The sequence below is a fragment of the Pteropus vampyrus genome, unplaced genomic scaffold, assembly GCF_000151845.1.
Source record: "Pteropus vampyrus isolate Shadow unplaced genomic scaffold, Pvam_2.0 Scaffold6, whole genome shotgun sequence".
NCBI classification, from domain to species: domain Eukaryota; kingdom Metazoa; phylum Chordata; class Mammalia; order Chiroptera; family Pteropodidae; genus Pteropus; species Pteropus vampyrus.
The window spans coordinates 1,188,812-1,209,213 of NW_011888787.1; the positions used below are offsets into that span (position 1 = coordinate 1,188,812).

Genomic DNA, 20,402 nt, shown 5'->3' on the forward strand with positions numbered 1-20,402 from the left:
CAGCCACTGTTGCCCATCGTGGCCGAGTCCGCTTTGCCGTCTGCGGAAACGGTCGTGCTGACAGAGGATGTAGAGGTCTTTGCAAATCTGTGCGCGCTCGGCGAGCGCACGCGCGTCCCTGCTTCTGAGCCGCCCGTGTGGCCCGTCGGTTCAGGTTTCAAAGGCGTGCACTGCGAGCTGGAGATAGACGAGTGCCAGAGCAACCCCTGCGTGAACAGCGGGCAGTGCGTGGACAGAGTCAACCGCTTCCAGTGCCTGTGTCCGCCGGGTAAGTGGCCGCCGCCGGCCCCGGGGCGCTCTGAGAGCGCGAAGCCGACTGGCCGCGGGGGTGGGGAGGGAGCGACGGCGCGTGGGCTGGACGCGAGGACTGGACGCGAGGCCACCGTTGCCGGAAGCGCGTCAGGAGCGGCACGTGTGTGCGCAGGAATGGGGTCCGCAGGAATGGGGTCCAAGGACGCCTGTCACCTTCTCCGTGGCCAGAAGTCCGAGTCCGTCCCAAGTGGCCCATGACCCCTCTGCCTGTGCGTGTGTGGCAGAAAGGTCACACCTCAGAGCAGCCTTGGTTTTCGGCTAGTCAGGATTTTTTTTTTCCTCCATGAGTCACATTCTTGAAGCCCCTTCACGAGATGATTATTTTTAGACATTTCAGCCCTGGGTTCAGAAACAGACGACACAAGTCCTTTTTTCCAGAGAAAGCTCTGCCTGTTCTTTGGCTCCCCAAAAGGACATTGTGGAAGACGTGCCAGATGTTCTGCCTCTCGTCGTTTCTTCGGAGAGACGGGCCCAGGCCCGCTGGCACTACACGTGTTCGAGGGCTCCGTCCATAACCGTTCACTCCCCGTCTTAGCTGGACATGAAATGTGGGAGGGGAAGAAATAGGTGGAGACACACCCGGGTGCCTCTGATGGCCTGAGCTCCTCCCAGTCCTCCCAGTTCCCTATCGGGGAGAATAAGTTTACTTTTGCTGACGCATTGGCATAAGCCCCACTGGAACCCTAACCCAGCAACCCTAACTCCTCGGCATCGTTCTCATAACGGAGGGAGACGTAGGCCAGGCCTTTGACTTCTGTCACCCCTGTGCCCTTTCCAGGTTTCACCGGGCCAGTTTGCCAGATCGATATTGATGACTGTTCCAGCACCCCGTGTCTGAACGGGGCAAAGTGTATCGATCACCCCAACGGCTACGAGTGCCAGTGTGCCACAGGTAAGATTTTCCACGTCACGTGCCCCCGGGAGGTCTGCCTGAGCAACGTAGGAGGCTGCCCCGCTCCGGCCACACCCCCACCCCGTCCCTCACGGGGCTGTTCTCTACTGCGCACGATCTTCTCCCAGAGTATTTCTTGCTGTTCTCTCTTTCTTTCTACCCCACCTGCCTCCTCTTCCTCCTCCTCCACCTCCTCCTCTACCACGAGAGCGGCCTGGCCCGGACCTTTCTACTTGGCGGCCATGTCTTTCTGGGGCAGATTTTGGTAGCAGTGAGTCCAGCTGGCTTGGCTTACTCCTCGGGGAAAGGGAAGAATTCCTGTTGAATGCTGTTTTTCACTGGGGCTCCTCAGCAGGAGGCCTGTCTCTGTGTTTCTTGAGGCAAGTGATTGAACAAAGGCCCCGAAAGCTCAGGGCAGTTGCGTGCGAGTAGAGACTCATGCACTGAGAGCCAGGTGTGTATCCGGAGAAGAGAGAGCTCTGCAGGCAACGTTGGGGTCCGCTTTCCTGACTTCTACTAAAGTCAAAAAGAATTAGTTACAAATGCTCCACGCTTCTGCTCTGTGGCCACAGTTTTCATTTGGGAGTGGTCTGAATACGAACACATTCGCTTCCTCACAGACCAGTGTTGTAGGGAAGGACTGGAAATGCTCAGGAAAGGTGATTTTCCACTGTCCTTTTCATCCCACCGCTTAACAAAGAAAGAAGTTACGAATATAATTCAAGACATTTTTCTTATTTTCGGAAATGGGTCCTTCAAGGATTTGAAACGTCACGTGCGTGATTTCTTTCTAGTCATAGAAAAGCAAACTAAGTCACAAAAATAAACACAGAAAATTAATATTTCAGCAGTATTGGGACGTCACCCCTTATAAGGCCTGCTCGGATCAGGCCCCGTCAGATGAACCACTTAACTTCCTTTCCTTTCCACAAACCGTCGTCTGTGGCTGGAGAAGTTCCAGGGTTCGTCCCCCGCTGGCCCGATTACGTTCACAGAGAATAACCTTTGTGGGAGACAGATGCAGAACCTCAAAGTCATGTTCGAAAGGGAGGAGAGGCTCCCCGCAGTCCTCCCAAAGGGATTTAAGGGTGGATGAAGGAGCTTTTATTTGTCCCTAGATTTTCTTTGAAGTGCTCATAACTCGTTCATCCTTTTTCTTCGCGTATTTATTGAAAACTCACCCTATACGCATAGCACTCCGGGAGGGGACGCGCGATGTAAAGAAGGCCGCGGGGCGTGTAGGAAGCGCGGGGTGTCGGGCGCGCAGCAGCAGCCCCGGCTCTCACGCCTCCTTTCCCAGGGTTCACCGGCGCACTGTGCGAGGAGAACATCGACAACTGTGACCCCGACCCCTGCCACCACGGCCAGTGCCAGGACGGGATCGACTCGTACACCTGCGTCTGCAACCCGGGCTACATGGGCGCCATCTGCAGCGACCAGATAGACGAGTGCCACAGCGGCCCCTGCCTGAACGAGGGCCGCTGCATCGACCTGGTGAACGGCTACCAGTGCAACTGCCCGCCGGGCACGTCGGGTAAGCCGCCCCGGCCCGTCCCCCGCCCGCCCCCCGCGCCGTCCCGCTGCTCCCCGGACGCTCACATGATGTCTCGACTCCTGTGGCCAACACTCAGACACCTAGCAAAGAGTCTTTTTTTTTTTGTTTTCTGAGAAGCGCAGCCAAAGCCACAGCCCGAAGCATCTCAAAGGGAGATGGCTCTCGCCAAGAAAGAAATGAGAGACGATCGCTGTACAAAGCTGGCGATTTTGTGATGTGTTTTCCTCCAGAGGAGCACACCACTTTGGAAGAGTTGAAATGAGCATTTAAAGTTGAAAACCCTCCTGCTTCTGCGGCTGGATTTTATTGCCTTTTTTTTTTCTTTAACCTGCACCACACGCAGACAGATGAGGTCGGCCGTCCCCCGGGACCCCACACCCTGCCCCCCACCTGTCTGTGCAGTGGGTTTTCTCTGTGTCAGGGTCCAGTATCTTGAATGTGACGCTCTGCTTCTGCCATTTGTCCCCAGTGGGCTGGGGCGTTCGGGGGGCTTGCGAGGGCGAGGAGAGAGGAGGCCGTAATTAGGATGCGGAGCCGGCTCTGTCCGCCGAGCTCACCGTGGTTCCCCGACTCCGGCTGAATGACGGTCTGTTCGCTTTGAGGCGTGCTGCTCCTTGTGGGGGGCGGGGAGGGGTGGGGGTGTCCAACGATTTTCTCAGGCAGCAGCAGAACACAGGTTTCGCTGGGTTCTGTTTTACTTATCCGAGGAATAATTATAGTCACAACTGTGGTTAATGGACAGAGAAGTGCTATGTCCCAGATCAAAGGAAAATGTATTAGTGGAATATTAACTAGTGTCTGCCTTTGTTGGAGGGGGACATGCCAACACAAGGGAGTGAGTGAGTGAGCTCATTCTCGAATTCAGGGAAACGGCCTAGGTAGGGGGCAAAGGTGGGGGAGGGCGGCGAGCTGCCCTCGTTTCATTTTGTGATTTCCAAATCCATTCCTTCAGACTCGTCAGAGGCCCTGGTATTCATCCAGGACCTCGTACATGCCAAGTTTGAAAACAAGGTCCTTTTTGAGTTGCTCAAGCATATGAAAAACATCCCATGCCTTCACAGCTGAGAATGCCCTCCCCTGCACGTTGAGATAACTCACTAAAAGGACTGAATGGATCTTTGTGAAACCTTCCAAAAGCAATTTGCTTCCGGGCTGGTCCCCAGACATGAGAAATTGCAGGACGAAAAGAAATTTGAGAGATTTACAAGCAATTGAATGGGAGGCTTTAGAATGCGGGGGGGGGGGAGGGCTGCTGTAGGCTGAGCTCTCTCTCCCGCTGTAACGAGCGCCCTGGAAACCTGGGTGTGCGGTGGCTCAGCAAGCGCTGTGTTTTCTCTGCGATTGTATCATTACGCCAGGATGTATCAGGTGCGTCCCCTGGGGAGGACAGCGAAGGCAAGGTGTAAGTAGCCGTCACCGAGAAAGGCAAGAAGTAAGTATGAGTGGCGTGCAGGCAGCATGGAGAAAGGAGACCCCGAATCTCTCAGAAAACGGCCAGATCGGTTTCTGTGGCTGTCAGGAGAATTAAAGCACAGAGATGCAGGCAACAGAAAGAAATCCTGTACTGGGGGAGAGGGACCTGGCGTCGGGGGGCCCGGGTGAAACGGTTCGCTCAGTCAGTCAGTATGAATAGGCTCTGAGTTCTCGAGTAAGATCACGACCCATCCGTAATGGGGTCCTAAGTTGGGAGGCTGGGGTTCGGACGAGCGTGTAGACAGAAGAGACGATTTACGGGGTGCTAATTACAGTCGTGGCTTCTCACTCACTGGGCACCGACAGCGAGACAAATTAGCCAGAACGGCTTCCGATGTTTCTGATGCCCTCTTCCACCTGGAGTCTTAAGATGGAAAACTGTTTTAAGTAAGTTTTTTTTTTATTGGTTTCGTGTCAGAATCCAACTTGACTGGCTTAAGGAATTATTAACAAACAAGTAAACAACAACTATAAAACAAATAGAATTTAGCGAAAGCACAAGAAGCGTCTTATGGATTTCAAATGAGTTTTTGAGCAATAAGGCTTTGTAGGAATGAGGACCAGGGCCATTTGCAGACCTGAGGTCCCACGGTTTATATTACTACATTACATTGGGAAAATCTCATTGGCCGGCTTGGGCTGGGCGTTTGTTCCTGCTCAGATAATAATGGCCTTGGGGGCGGAGTCACCCTGGACTGCGGTGGCTTTCCAGGGCCCGCTTGACAGAAGGGGGCTCAGTGCGGGGTTGGACACTCCTATAGGAGGAGTGTGGAAACTCGACTCCTGTGTGGCTAGTGAAGCAATCAATGTAGCCTCGTTCCTCACAGAGCGACCACTGTGGTGGTGACAGATCTGGAGTCCAGAAAGCTGGGGTCACATCTCAGCTGGGCTGCCTTCGTCGTGCAGGTTGTGATGAAGTGGGGTAACGCAACTCGATTTGGCAGTTGAGTGAGACGTTTAGAGAAAAGCTGTATAAAGCGGAAGACAGAGTACTTTGCGCATCACAGCTCAATAAATTTTAACGTAATTATTGTTGTTAATAAATATTAATACAAAGTGCGAGTGAATAAAAATTATAGCATTTCATCAGGGAAGTTTTGTTTGCTAGTTTATAATTCCTATCACCAGGCTTTATTTTCAGACTTTTTAAACCACCACGGTATTCTTCTCCGATACCTAAAAAAGCATCACTAAATTCATGATAAAGAAATAATGAAACATCATGAGTATTTTCACAAAATAATGGTAACAGTATGATTGGGATATCCCTGCCCTGTATTTAATTATATGTTCAATTAAACCTTTATTACCAAAGCCGGACTCTGCACTTCTCTGGGGCACAGACCTGGAAGGAGGCAGCATGCTCAGGAGGAGGAGGAGGTTACCTGATGCTTTTAAGATTTCTCTTGAGCTTTAGACCAGAACAGTAGCTGTCAGTTTCAAGCTCATGGTGGTGCATACAAGTTCCAAAATTTCGATTGCCGTGTGAAAGCTTAAATTTGATCTTTGGAGCACAATGCCCAGTTGTTTTTCTTGAAATGGCAGGTTTGCTTCTCTCACTTAATGTGAGCCCCGTACTCGGGTCTGAACAGCCCTGGTTTGTCCGTCATTCTTCCGAGTAAGATGGGATTCCGTGAAAGGAGCAGCCATTTGCGTTCAGAGCCCAGTCGCCTGGCTGCGGTTCCCGGAGTCAGCTCCGGGTCTGGGAGGCCACAGAATCGCTTTCTGTGTGCTTCCCATTTTGTCACACAGACCAGCGGACGTACACGCAAGGATCAAGATGTGACAAAGTGATGAAGTTAATAATTTTGACAAAACCAAGGCGTTGGTAATTTTGACTTCCTCGCCAAAGTCATTCATAAGCAGACCTGTCCCTCTGGTCTGTACTGTGCGCGCGTGGGGGGTGAAGAGTCCGGCGACCTCTGCTGCACGCTGGTGCCGCTGCCCGGATTCCCGCTCTGATGCCGGCCGGCCGCCTCCCCGCCGGCCTTCGCGGCGGCAGTGCCAGTGCTAACACGAAACAGGCAGATCGTGGCTCAGTACGATGGGTGAGATCCTCTGAGCTCACGACCCTCCGCCAGGGTCTGGAGGACCGTGCTCTGAAAACTGCTGTTACGCTCTGTCGGGGGCTGGCGGATGCTCCAGGTGTGACACCTGGCGTCGCCAGCAGACACCGTCCGTGATTCAGCGGTCACATCGCGTGGTTTCTCTCCGCTGTTGTCTGCAGGTGTCAACTGTGAAATCAATTTTGATGACTGCGCCAGCAACCCTTGCGTCCACGGAGTCTGCGTGGATGGCGTTAACCGGTACAGCTGCGTCTGCTCCCCGGGATTCACAGGTAACGAACGCTCCTTCTCGCTGGGCGGTCCCGCCGCCGGCCCGTCACGCTGAGAAAAGGGCATCCGAAGGGAAACCACTTTTCAGATGTTTCCCGTTCCTTTGTCTCCTGGAAGGGTAGACGTTTGTCTCCGTGCTTCTCTAGCCCAGTTTTCTCCCTACGGGCCTGCCTTAAACTGTAACACGAAACTTTTCGGTAGTTAAGGTTTTCAGACCGTGTGTGTGTAGCTACCTGAGAAGAATTTCCGGTCAGACTGTGAGTTTCTGTCGCTGTGCTTGAGTTGCATGGCTCCCAAGCCGCCTTGGGAGCGAATGCCTTCGCCTTCCGTAAAGGCAGCGCCGAGGTGAAATTCTATGAAAAAACTAAATGCTTTTTTTTTCTGAGAACTTCTTCTTATGGGAACTTGTTGGATGCGGCCAGAACTTGAGAAGACCAACCTAATTTGACTCACGCAAGTGAGATATTTTCTTCCCAGGAGGAAGGAAGTAAATGCTTAAAATAAAGTTGGTTGTAACTCCTCTTAGATTATAAGCAGCCAGAGCATCCCCCACGCACACATGTGTGCACACACCTTCTCTCTCTTGTTGATGGGATTACCTCTGTCTTTTACCCTCCTGATGAAAAGGTGCCGTGGTCCCTTACACACCCGTCCGATAGTGGCACCCCTGGGGGGCACGTACTGGGCCTATCCTGTTTTTTCTAGACGGTGCCACACGCAAGCGGGCACTAACATATGGCGTTACCGTGTCATGAATGCCGCATGGACATTGGCAACCAACGCGAGCCACTTCCCGCAGAGCTTGCTGACCCGCGCGCGGCATGGAAGGCGGTCAGAGCCGCGTGAGCGTCCGCCCCCCACTGGCGCAGAGCCGAACGCTGCTCTGTGTCTCACAGTCCGCTGTCGTCCTCGTGTCATCGCGGATGTGAGCGAGGGCGTCTGTGGCCCGCGCAGGTCGCCGTCACCCCTGTCGGTGGAAGGTCGCTCAGAAGACAGGTGCGATGACAGTGCTCGGGTTCGGTGCCCAGCGCTGCCAGCGGGAGCCAGGGCACACGTGTGTCCTGAAACTCGCGCCAGGGTTACGTGGCCGCCCACTGAATACGCAGAAAGTCCCACGAGAGAGGACGTGACGTGCATTTTGTTACACGGGTAATAAGGGCCGCTTCGTTTATTAAGGACTCGTTTTGAGCTCGGCACTTGCTTGCCACTGCCGTTGTCATTCTTCCGGTAGTGACGAGAAACCGGAGCCTCGACAGGCTCAGGGACGTCATCAGGGCACGGCGGGCAGGAGGCCACCGCAGGCAGCTGTGCGCCCGAACCCGTGCTGGTTCCGGCTTGGGTGGGCAGCCTCGGTGGGCGCCTGCCGTGCCTTCTTTTGGATATGTAAGCCTGAGGCTGGACCTTTTTTTTGAAATGCCAGTGAATCATATTCTCCCCCTTTTTTACATTTAGCAAGCCAGGAAGGTCAAGGAGGGAAGACATAGGCTAAAAATATTCTAAGTAAACCGAAGGTGTAGCATGAAACTACATAAGCAAGAAATGGAATGTTTTGGTTACTGGGTGGTGCCCTGTTCTTGGAACTGTTCTCTGTGTCTGTTTTTTTTTTTTTATTTTTTACTCGGCTGCTGAAAATATCAGAGACGACTCTGGTATATGCTCATGGGCTGTGAATGTGAGATGTTTCATTCTTTCCTTTGTTTTATTTGAATAGTACTTTTTAATTGCTTTTTAAAAAACCATTTCAGTGACAGTTTCGACAAATTAAGGGAGTTTTTTTTAAGACTTAATTCTCTGTTTTCCTCAGACCTCTCTATACTTACTGATTGAGAAAAGTAAGAAATCATGTGGTACCTCTATAAACTACTTTTCAGTTGCGTGAACTACTTTTTCAGTTTTACCTTCGTATCCATTATTTTCTGACTTCTGCTACAGTCCATAGAAGTCGATAGGTTGGATGAGAAACCAAAAGCGCAGTCAACAAAAAAGTAAACAAGTGGGTGGGGCCACACGAAACTAAACAGCAAAGGAAGCAGTTGAAAGGCGACCTCCATCATGAGAACATGTTTACAAATAATACATATGACAAGAGGTCGAGGTCCAAGATAGATAGGGAACTCATCTGGCTTAAAAGCAAAGAAATAATTCAATTAAAAATGGGCAGAGGACAAGAACAACGATTTTGTAACTACACGTGGTGACAGATGTTGACTAGAATTACGGTGGTCATTTTGCAAAATGTGCAAATATCAAATCATCATGTTATATGCCTGAAACTAATATAATGTTATGTGTCCTTTATACCTCAACTTAAAAATCACAATAAACAGTAGTAGCTAAACATAATTTTAGAAAATATTATTAGACAATGATTTCCAGATAGAGATACTGGAAATGTCCACTGTGAATCTCAAGGCTACCCGATTTAACATCAGACTAATTGTATTTTTAAGCTGTAAATCAATTTGGATTTAAAAATTCGCTATTATCTGAAACAAGTGAAGTTTTGAAAGCTGCACAATCTACCAAACTCTAGTGATTTTCAAATAGCATTTAAAAAGCTACTCATGAGTAACCAATCTACCAGTATCGCTAACCTGCATGACGGTCACTATAAAACTATTATAAGATCACCAAAATACAATAAAAAACTTAAATACGAGTTTTATAATGTCTTCTCTCTCTAAATCTCTTACAGTAGTTCCTAATTAGTAGTAAAGTATAAATGTTTAGAAATTACAAATTTTTAAGTGTCGAACATGCAGTTACGTTTTGGCTCTCTGGCCCTTAGCCCGCCCGGTCGTGGCATATCCTGTACAGGCACACTGCTACGAGCGAGGAGAAATGAGGAGCATTGCATTGTGGCAGATGTCGTAGCAAATGAGTTCATAATCTTAAAAAGATTTTTAAAAGTGTAATCAGGAACCTAGACTACATACATAAGCAAATGACTAAAGACTGGAAGAAAGTATAAACAAGGTACATACATTAAAAAATGTATAAATAAATGTTTAGAATCTTGAAAATAAAAAAAAAAAGTTAAAGGACCCGAATAGACATTTCTCCAAAGAAGACAAACAAATGACCAATAGACATATGATCAGCATTGCTAATCATCAGAGAAATGAAAATCAAAACCACAGTGAGATATCTATCACCTCACACCTGATAGGATATCTGTTATCTAAAAGGTAAGATATAATTAATGTTGGCAAGGATGTGGAGAAAAGGGAACCCACCGATGATGCGGGTGTAAATGGTATAGTCATCGTGGAAAACAGTACGGCAGTTCCTCAAAAAATCAAAAACAGAACTACCATGTGATCCAGCAGTTGCACTCCTGAGTATATAGCCAGAGGGACTGAAATCAGTATCTCCAGGAGGTATCTGCACAGCCATGTTCATGGCAGCATTATTCACAATAGCTAAGATACGGAAACAACCTAAGGACTGAGTTCCCAGAAAGTGGTGTCCATCAGTGGATGAAGGATAAAGAAGATATGGCGTGTGTGTATCTGTCTATATGCACATATGTATGTGGACAATGGAATGTCATTCATCTGTGGGAAAGAAGAAAATGCTGCCATTCGTGACACCATGAATAAACCTTTAGGGCATTATACTGAGTGAGATAAGTCAGAAAGAGAAACACATACTGTATGCTGTCCCCTATACGCAGAGTGTAAAAAAGCTGAACTCGTTAAAATAGAGTAGAATAGTGGTTACTGGGGGCTGGGAGAGCAGGGGGCGGAGTCGGGGGGATGTTGTTTAAGGACACAAACTTGCAACTTGTAAGTAAGTTCTGGAGATCTAATGCACAGCATAGTGATCTTAGTCAACAATGCGATATTATAAATATCAAAGTTGCTGAGAAAGTGGGTCTTAATTGTTCTCACCACAAAAAAAGAAATGATAACTATGTTACCTGTAGAGGTGTTCGCTAATGCTGTGATGTAATCATATTGCAATATAGAAATGTATCAAGCCTTGTACTTACACAAGGTTATATATCAATCATATCTCAATAAAAAAGTTAACAAAAGTGGAGAGGGAAGTTTTAATATCCCCATTTAACAACTACTGCAACTGAGATAGAGCTTGGTGTGTCTGTTATCAGCCAGTGAGTCGCACGGCTAGGACTGTGAGTTCCAGAAGGCAGGGACATCCCCCAAATCACTTTTTTTTTTTAGCCAGTGTCTAGGACAAAGGAAACACTCAGTAAATGTTGCCAAATGAATGACTAGAACTCAAATATGGGACTTCCAGATCCAATCCCAGACTCTCGAGTCTGAACTGCACCGTGGTTTCATTTATTCACCGCGAGCACGTTGGGTCCCTACAAGGCGAAAACCATTGGTGTGCTTCTCATTCAGTAGTCACCGAGCCCAGCGAGGCGCATAGCCTCATGCTGGCGGGACCTAGACAGCAAATCAGCTGTCGGTCCTCACAGTAGACTGCACAGGGAAGCATTTAACCCGCTTGACTAAAGACGGCTTTCAGATCGATTCTGGAAAAAGTTTTAAAAGCAAACGAAGGAAACTTGAGAGGAGTGGCTTCTGGGAAGGTGCTTCCAAAAAAAGGACAGAAAATGAAGAAGGCTTTTTCCTGTCGCAGGCTGAAGAGAGCTTTGCTGTTGAAGACTTTCGACTCCTGTGTTAGTGCCAGTGGCAGACATCTAAAAACAATCCGAGGTTGAGGCTGAGGAAGTAGTATTTTAAAATAAGTTATTAATAAAACATTTAAGAGGAAAACGGCAACCGCTACCAGATTATGGGTCTTCACCACAGGAACCACCAATCATGGTGTAGAGAGTGACAGAGGGTGGAAAAATGTTAATACCCATACTTTAGAGGGGTGTGTATCTTTTTCATTTGGAATTTCCTGTTTAAATGCAGGGTTACTCTTTCTTCAATAAAAATGCATGTTTTTATCTGAGTCAGGACATTGTATTCTTTGAAACGTATGAATTCCTTCATAGCAGTCACTCGTTGCCACTCATTTACAGAATTATGGGTTATTTTTAAATTTTCTATCATTTTGGAATATATAGTTAAATCTCAATTATTCAGAATTTAACAAAGCAAACTCATAATTGGCACACTTTTCAGCTTAAAGCAATGTATGTCAAGATTATAGCGGATATTTTTTCAAAGTGCAATTTTGGGTGTGTTTTAGAAGAAGAACATTTACTTCGATTTCATGTATTCTGAGCATTTATACTATTACATGACAATAAACTAATAATTGTCTACGTCAGAGTTTCTCAAACTATAGTATTTGAACCACCCGTGTTATTTAAAATGTGATTTAGACCCTGCCTATCCCAGCCCATCGTGATGGGCCTGAGACTCTGCTTTTAAGCAAGTACTTTAAACGGCTCTCTTTGCATATTAAAGTTTGAGAACCACTGGTGTAGAGGGAAAGACCCCGAGTTGTTTTCTCAACTATCAGAGGACAATCGAAATTTTATTTAGAATAGTATTCTCTCTTCTTCCTGAAGCAGAAAATGGATCCATACAACTCTAGGAAGGAAAGTAAATGGCCTTTCTTTTTAACCAGATTAATCATTAAATTATTAGTCCGTCCACCAAGCATTCTGGTTAATTGAGATTTACCACAGGTAGAAATGTAGAGGCTGACTAACCGAAGACAGGAGTCTGTGGTAAAGCAGCTGAGAACAGTGATAAAAAAAGCTTTTTTAAATTTTTATTTTTCAGTTACGGTTGACATTCAATCTTATGTTATTTCAGGTGTACAGCACAAAGGTTAGACGTTTATGTAATTTATGAAGTGATCCCCCCCCAATAATTCTAGTCCCCACCTGGCACCATACACAGTTCTTACGATATTATTGACTTCCCTACGCTGTACATCCCCATGACCATTTCGTAACTGCCAGTGTGTGCTTCTTAATCCCTTCACCTTCTCATCCAGCCCCCGACCCCCTCCCATCTCGCAACCACTAGTTTGTTCCTGTATCTGTGCGTCTGTTTCTGTTTTGTTTGTTTTGTTCTTTAGATCCCACATGTAAGTGAAATTATACGGTACTTAACCTTTCTCTAACTTATTTCACTTAGCATAATATCCTCTAGGTCCATCCATGTTGCCACAAATAGTAAGATTTCAACCTTTTTTATGGCTGAGTAATATTCCATTGTATGTATGTACTACCTCTTCTTTATCCAGTCATCTGTTGATGGACACTTAGGTGGCTTCCATTTCTTGGCTGTTGTAAATAATGCTGCAGTGAACAGAGGGGTGCGTATATCTTTTTGAATTATTGTTTTGGATTTCTTCGGTTAAATGCCCAGAAGTGCAATTGCTGGGTCATGAGGTAGTTCTATTTTTAATATTTGGAGGAACCTCCATAGTTTTTTCTAGTGGCTGCGCCATTTTGCAATCCTGCCAACAGGGCATGAGGGTTCCTTTTTCTCCACATCCTCTCCAACACCTGTTGTTTTTTGATTTATTGATGACAACCATTCTCACAGGTGTGGCGTGATATCTCATTGTGGTTTTAATTTTCATTCTGATTTATGACATTGAGCATCTTTTCATGTGTCTGTTGGCCATCTCTATGTCCTCATTGGAGAAATGCCTATTCAGGTCCTCTGCCCATTTTTTAATTGCATTGTCTGTTCTTTTTTGGTGTTAAGTTGTATGAGTTCTTTATATATTTTGGGTATTGAGCCTTTATTGGATGTATCATTGGCAAATATCTTCTTTTTAGTAGGTTGTCTTTTCATTTTATTGATAGTTTCCAATGATTTTTTTAGTTCGACATAGTCCTATTTGGTAATTTTTTTCTTTTGTTTCCCTTGCCTGAGAGGAACTATATATATCCAAAAAAAATATTACCGAGAACAATGTCAAGGAGTTTACTGCCTATGTTTTCTTCTAGGAGTTTTATGGTTTCAGATCTTATGTTTAAGTCTTTAATCCATTTTGGTTTATTCTTATATATGGTATAAGAATGTGGTCTAGTTTCATTTTTTTACATGTATCTGTCCAGTTTGCCCAATATCATTTATTGAAGAGACTGTCTTTACCCCATTTTATATTCTTGCCTTTGTCATAGATCAATTGACCATGTAGGCATGGGTTTATTTCTGGGCTCTGTATTCTTTTCCACTGATCTATGTGTCTGTCTTTATGCCAGTACCATGCTATTTTGTTTACTGTAGCCTTGTAGCATAGTTTGATATCAGGCGGTGTGATACCTTCCAACTTTGTTCTTTTTCAAGATCGTTGTGGCTATTCAGGATCTTTCGTTGTTCCCTATAAATTTTAGGATTATTTGTTCTAGTTCTTTGAAAATACCATTCAAATTACCATTGAATGTATAGGTTGCTTTGGGTAGTATGGACATTTTAATGATTTTGTATCCTCTTTTCCATTAGTACAGTTATATGCTTCCATTTATTTGTATCTTCTTAAATTTCTTTTTTCAATGTCTTATACTTTTCCAAGTACAGATCCTTTACCTCCTTGGTTAAATTGATTCCTAAGTATTTTATTTTTAATGCAATCATAAATGACATTGTTTTCTTAATTTCTCTTTCTGAAGTTCATTATTAGTATATAAATACAACTGATTTCTGAATGTTAATTTTGTATCCTGCTAGTTTTTTAAATTCATTTATTATTTTTAATAGTTTTTTGGTGGAATCTTTAGGATTTCTTAATATGTAGTATGATGTCATTTGCAAGTAATGACAGTTTTACTTCTTCTTTTCCAATTCGGAGGTTTTTTATTTCTTTTTCTTCTCTGGTGGTTAGGACTGTGTTGAATACAACTGTCGAAACTGAACATCCCTGTCTTATTTCTGATCTTAAGGAAAACGCTTTTGGCTTTTCACTGTTGAGTATGATGTTAACTGTGGGTTCGTCATATATGGCCTTTGTTATGTTGAGATATGTTCCCTTTGTTTCCGCTTTGCTGAGAGTTTTTGTCATGATGGATGCTGGATTCTGTTGACTGCTTTTTCTGCCTCTATTGTTATGAGCATGTGATTTTTATCCTTCATTTTGTTTATGTGGTATATCATGGTAACCTTACATCCCAAGAATAAATCCCACTTGATCATGGCGTATGACCTTTTTAATGTATTGCTGAATTTGGTTTGCTAAATTTTTTTTGAGGATTTTTGCATCCATGTTCAGCAAGGATATCAAACTATAATTTTCTTTTTTTGTAAGTCTTTGCCTGGTTTGGGAAGTCTTTGCCTGATTTTGGAATTAGGGTTTGCTGGCCTTATAACATGAGCTTAGGAGCCTTCTCTTCTCTTGTATTTTTTGGAATACTTTGAGAAGGATAGGTGTTATTGCTTCTTTGAATGTTTGGTAAAGTTCATCTGTAAAGCCATCCAGTCCAGGACTTTTGTTTGTTGGGAGTTTTTTGATTACTGATTTGATTTTGTTAGTAGTTATTGGTCTGTTTAGATTTTCTTTTTCTTCTTGACTCAGTCTTGGAAGATTGTATGTTTCTAGGAATATACCCATTTCTTCTAGATTGTCCAATTTGTTGGCATATGGTCGTTTGTAGTATTTTCTTATGATCCTTTATATTTCTGTGGTATCAATGATCACTTCTCTTTTATTTCTGATTTTATTTATCTGGGTCCTCTTTTTTTTCTTGATGAGTCTAGTTAAAGAGTTATCAATTTTGTTTATCTTTTTAAAGAACCAGCTCTTGGTTTTATTGATCGTTTGTATTTTTCTAGATTCTATTTTGTTTATTTCTGCTGTGATCCATATTTCCTTCTACTCGCTTTAGGCTTTGTTTGTTATTCTTTTTTACAGTTCCTTTATATGTAGGGTTAGAGTATTTGAGATTTTTCTTGTTCCTTGAGATAGGCCTGTATTGCCATGAATTTCCCTCTTAGAACCACTTTGGCTGTGTCCCTTAGATTATTTGGGGGGGGAGGGGTCATCATGTTTTCATTTTCATTTGTCTCAAAGTATCTTTTGATTTCTTCCCTGATTTTGTTGTTGACCATTCATTGCTTAATACCATGTTTTTTAGCCTCCACATGTTTGTGTTTTTCAGTTTTCTTCTTGTAACTGATTTCTAGTTTCAAACCATTGTGATTGGCTGATATGCTGTCAGTCTTTTTAAATTTATTGAGACTTGTTTTGTGGCCTAACGTGGTCTGTTCTGAAAAATGTTCCATGTGCGCTTGAAAAGAATGTATATTCTGCTGCTCTGAGGTGAAATGCTTTAAAAATATCAATTAAATCCACCGGGTATAGTATGTCATTTAAGGCCACTGTTTCTTTGTTGATTTTCTGTCTGATGATTTATCCATTGATGTCAACAGGATGTTAAAGTCCTCCACAATTTCTGTATTACTGTAGTACTGTCAGTCTCGTCCTTCATGTCCATCAAGGCGTTCCTGTGTTGGGTGCATAAACATTTACAAGGGTTATATCCTCTTTTGAATTGATCCCTTTATCATTATGAAATGTCCTTCTTTGTCTTTTGTTGTAGCCTTTGTTTTAAACTCCGTTTTGTCTGATAAAAGTATTGCTAGCCCAGCTCTTTTGTTTGTTTCTAGTTACATGAAACATTTTTTTGCATTCCTTTACTTTCAATTTGTGTGTCTTTTGATCTGAAGTGGCTCTCTTTTAAACAGCATATAAATGGGTCTTGTTTCCTTATCCATTCAGCTACCCTGTCTTTTGATTGGAGCATTTAATCCATTTACATTTAAAATGATTATTGATAAGTATGTAGTTATTGCCATTCATATTTATATTTACGACTTTTTTTTCCTTCTTAAAAAAGTCCCTTTAACATTTCTTATAATATTGATTTGGTAGTGATGAACTCCTTTAGCTCTTTCTTGTCTGGGAAGGATAAGCTTCTCGGAGAGTATTCAGAGCAGCATCAGGAGGAGCAGCCAACTTTGGTAACATTTGCTGTTCTCTTTCTAAATGCTTATGAAGTGTACCCATTTCTAAGATGGAATAAAGAAGAAATGTATCAAAACAGTATACCACCGTTTCAGCATTTTGTTAACTTTGCTTCATTATCAAAAGACAATGCTGTTTGCCCCTTCCTCTCATGGCACTAAGAGCTTTGGGGTGTCTTATTCCTTAAATCTTGACGTTCAATGCCCAAGGCATCGTTAAGCCTGTGCAGATGAAGGTATCAACACAGTATGTCTCACAGTTCTGATACATATTGGGCATTGTGGACTTGACAAAAACTGTCCCCCTTCTCTACAGGGCAGAGATGTAACATTGACATTGATGAGTGTGCCTCCAATCCCTGTCGCAAGGGTGCAACGTGCATCAATGACGTGAATGGTTTCCGCTGTATATGCCCTGAGGGGCCCCATCACCCCAGCTGCTACTCACAGGTGAACGAGTGCCTGAGCAATCCCTGCATCCACGGGAACTGTACTGGGGGCCTCAGTGGGTGAGTACCGCCATGTATTAATAGCTTCTCATTGAACTCGTCAAGTGCGTTGGGTTTAAGCCCTGGCCACACCCTGTAGAAGTCAGTCAGGGACCTGAGCTAAGACTTGGCTGAAGGGTTTGGTAGCCTGCATCATAGTCTTCCACATCGTCCCTTCTTCCCTGCCTTTCGTGACTGAGCAGGTGGGCAATAAGGAGGCACGTTTCCCTCAGGTGGACTTCCTCAGCACATGGGAGGAATCCGGGGCGGTTTCATGAGTCTTTGGCAATTGTGCTTTTAATTCTTATTGAAAAATTGAGTTCCGAGGGATGATTCTCTCTGATGTTTTCCCCCCTGCTTAAAAGAAGCTCAACTCTGTTGTACTAGAATACCAGTCTGTGCCACGGAAGTAGAGTTGGTCTCAGCTAACCTTAGACATGGCCCTGATCACACATCCACAGTTTGCAAGCCCCGTAGCGTTCTATGTTGCATTGGTAGGTCATGTTCTAGAGTCACAGAGTGTGACGTTAAGTTCCATGAGATAGTCTTCTACTCTTGATGGGGCTCTGGGCATTGCCATTTGCCATTCTTAACAACAGGTGAAAGAACGAACAGTGTATTAAAAGGCAAATGGGAAATCAAGTTATTTCCAAGAGAATTACCCTCAGGATTTATGTTTCAGAGTATGTTAGCCTTCAGAGCATCCCAGCCTTTCCACGTCTTTCTGAAGGCTCTCCAGAAAAGGAGGCTCTCTCCTGATACTACATTCTAAGTGCTAATGTACATATATTTCAAATACCTTCATTGTTTCCTTCTTGCTCAGTCCTAGGTGCTTTCTGGGGCAGGATTTCAGGTCAGAACAAAGCATATCAGAAAGTCAGATCTTCACAGTAGCTTAGAGTCTCCAATACTAACCTGCTTCCTGGTTGTCTATTTTGCGTCAGAAATAATTGATCCTAAGGTTTGCTTTACTTTAGTTTTATATGTAAGAGAAGAAGCTATACAGATTTTTATCCATGTTAATGTGTCTTTCAGATTGGCCCGCTGTAGTGTCCCAGCCACTCTTTACATATGAAAGCTCGCTTTAATTAATTAATTTCTCTAGCATCTTTGTGAACCAGGGAAGCCCCCAGAAGGTCAGACTACCAGACACTCCAGATGGGCCGTGATTCACCCCGTGTCCATGGTGATGCACACGTCTGTCCCTAGAAGAGTAGAAATGAGATCCATTTGCCCATATGTTTCTGTCTCCCGTTTCGTCACCAAGTCCCGTGTGTCAGCGCTGACCCAATCGTGCATTCATCCCCCGTTGGAAATAATTTTGTCTTTCAGATACAAATGCCTCTGTGATGCAGGCTGGGTTGGCATCAACTGTGAAGTGGACAGAAATGAATGTCTTTCGAACCCATGCCAGAATGGAGGCACTTGCGACAATCTGGTGAACGGGTACAGGTGTGCGTGCAAGGCGGGCTTTAAAGGTGAGGACAGACGCGTGTTTCCACCTCCCTTCTCCGTTCTTGTTGCACACTGCTTGACGGCTCTTCTTTCCCCTTTTCTTCCCATTTATTCACATAGCAAACACACTTTGAGCGCCTAATATTTATAAGGCACTTGGGGAATGAAAACCTAGCAGATATAGATTCTACTTTCAGCCTAGCAGAGAGGCGAGCTATTGACACAGTAGTATTTAAGGTGAGCAGCTAGGACTTCACGTGTCCGACTTGGGACAGGCGTTCTCATTGTAAGCTGCTTGGCACAAGCTTGGTTTTGTGATAATTCAAAAGATATGGGTAGCAGAATGGAAATATTGTCTCACTGTCATTTTGATAGCATTGATATCCCGGAGGAATCCATGTGTTCAAAACCCTCCCAACAAATTCTCACACACAGTCAGGTGTTCTTAGACATATAGTCACCTGTGGCCTTCTGGAAAAAATGCACAGTGGTGGGTTTTGTGAAAAATCATTTTTTGCGTTATCACGGTTGTACTTCGACCATCGATTTTCTCTTAGAAACTCACGAGAGAGAACTCTGCGGGTAAATCATTTACATTTTCACTCCTCCGTTCACTTAGTCATTGATTTCTCCACTCAAAAATCGGGCCAGGCGACTGTGAATCATCAGCGTGTTTCAGAGTCGCTTTATTCGATTACTTGAAAAATTTCCGAAACTGTATTTTCGTTACTCATTTACCAATATATTGCATCTGCAATGAAACTGAGAGATTGAAAAGAACTTGTATTTCTTATTCTCATTGAGACTCGCTGATCAACACACAAAACAAAAATCGGAACGTTCGATCGTGGTCACGTGGCCGTCGGGCAGCCAGACCTGCATTCTCCCGGGCCCTGGTCTTCCCGGGGCCCTCGTCCCTCTGTCGTAAAGCTCAGGCCCCATGGAAGGTGCAGGGCTGTGTGATATTCGGGTACCGTCCTAGCCCCATTAATGGCTTTTCAGTTTCCTCTTTCTCATAGCGGGGCTCATTCCATGTCCCGGATCAGGGGAAAGCCCTTGGTGGTTTCAGGACGTGCTGGCACGTCAGCGGCCGAGGCTCTGCTTCTGAAAGAGGGCGCGTAGCTCCGGGGCTTGGACTAACGAACGCAAAATGTCCCTTGGTAACTCATACCCCTTTTTTAAGCCCTGGCCAGATGCTTTGTATAGAAGGAGCTTATATTTACATAGAGCAGCAGATTTTTATCCTTAATGAACATCTTGGCCCATTATTGAGAAATTACTTGTGCCGTATTTGGAGATGCATTAGTCTTTCAGGCTATTAGAATATATTGTTCTGTTCATCTTTTTGACCAATTAGACACTGTCCTTTACTGACAGACTTTATGTGTGTCAGGGACTCATCACAGAAGTGAATGCACAGGTGTTCCAGTGGCCTGAAGAAATGCATGCGGTTTCTGAGGTGTTTCTTGTTTGCTACTGAAAGGGTCGCTTAGTAACCGAGGTAACGAGGAGGCTACAGATAGTTTCACTGGTTTCGGTTTTTCCCCTTTTCTGTCTACAGGCTACAACTGTCAGGTGAATATTAACGAATGTGCTTCAAATCCGTGTCTGAACCAAGGAACCTGCTTTGATGACATAAGCGGCTACACTTGCCACTGTGCGCTGCCGTACACAGGTGAGTGCTGCGGGGGAGGGGCCAGCGCGGACGCTCGGTCCTGCCCTGTCAGCCCAGACCTCCGAGTCTCAGAGACGGGCTCTGTGGGGCAGTGTCGCTGCCCTAGGAGTCGCTCCCTGGTCACCCCGTCCTGCCCTCGCTGGCTGGATCCAGAGCTGTGAGAAATCAGTGGCCTTCCTCGATGCCAGCGCTAGGGGAGCTCGTTTGCCTTCTCTGTACATCCAGATTCGAAATTTTCAGTTAATCACGTGTGGCCGGAGCTGATGCGTAGCTGATGGTTTTGTCCACTGTTTGGAGGAGCCCAG

General features: G+C 45.0%; 1 protein-coding gene across 1 annotated transcript in view; it reads left to right on the forward strand.

Annotated features, from left to right (window-relative positions):
- NOTCH2 (notch 2) overlaps window positions 1-20,402 on the forward strand; it is a gene marked incomplete at its 5' end in the record, with an annotated part of 72,961 nt that overhangs the window by 19,770 nt on the left and 32,789 nt on the right. Inside the window, 7 exons of the mRNA XM_023534849.1 lie at window positions 155-268; window positions 1,091-1,204; window positions 2,505-2,738; window positions 6,460-6,570; window positions 16,796-16,988; window positions 18,300-18,445; window positions 19,984-20,097. Coding sequence (XP_023390617.1) covers window positions 155-268; window positions 1,091-1,204; window positions 2,505-2,738; window positions 6,460-6,570; window positions 16,796-16,988; window positions 18,300-18,445; window positions 19,984-20,097 — 1,026 coding nt within the window. The remainder of the gene's footprint in view (window positions 1-154; window positions 269-1,090; window positions 1,205-2,504; window positions 2,739-6,459; window positions 6,571-16,795; window positions 16,989-18,299; window positions 18,446-19,983; window positions 20,098-20,402) is intronic.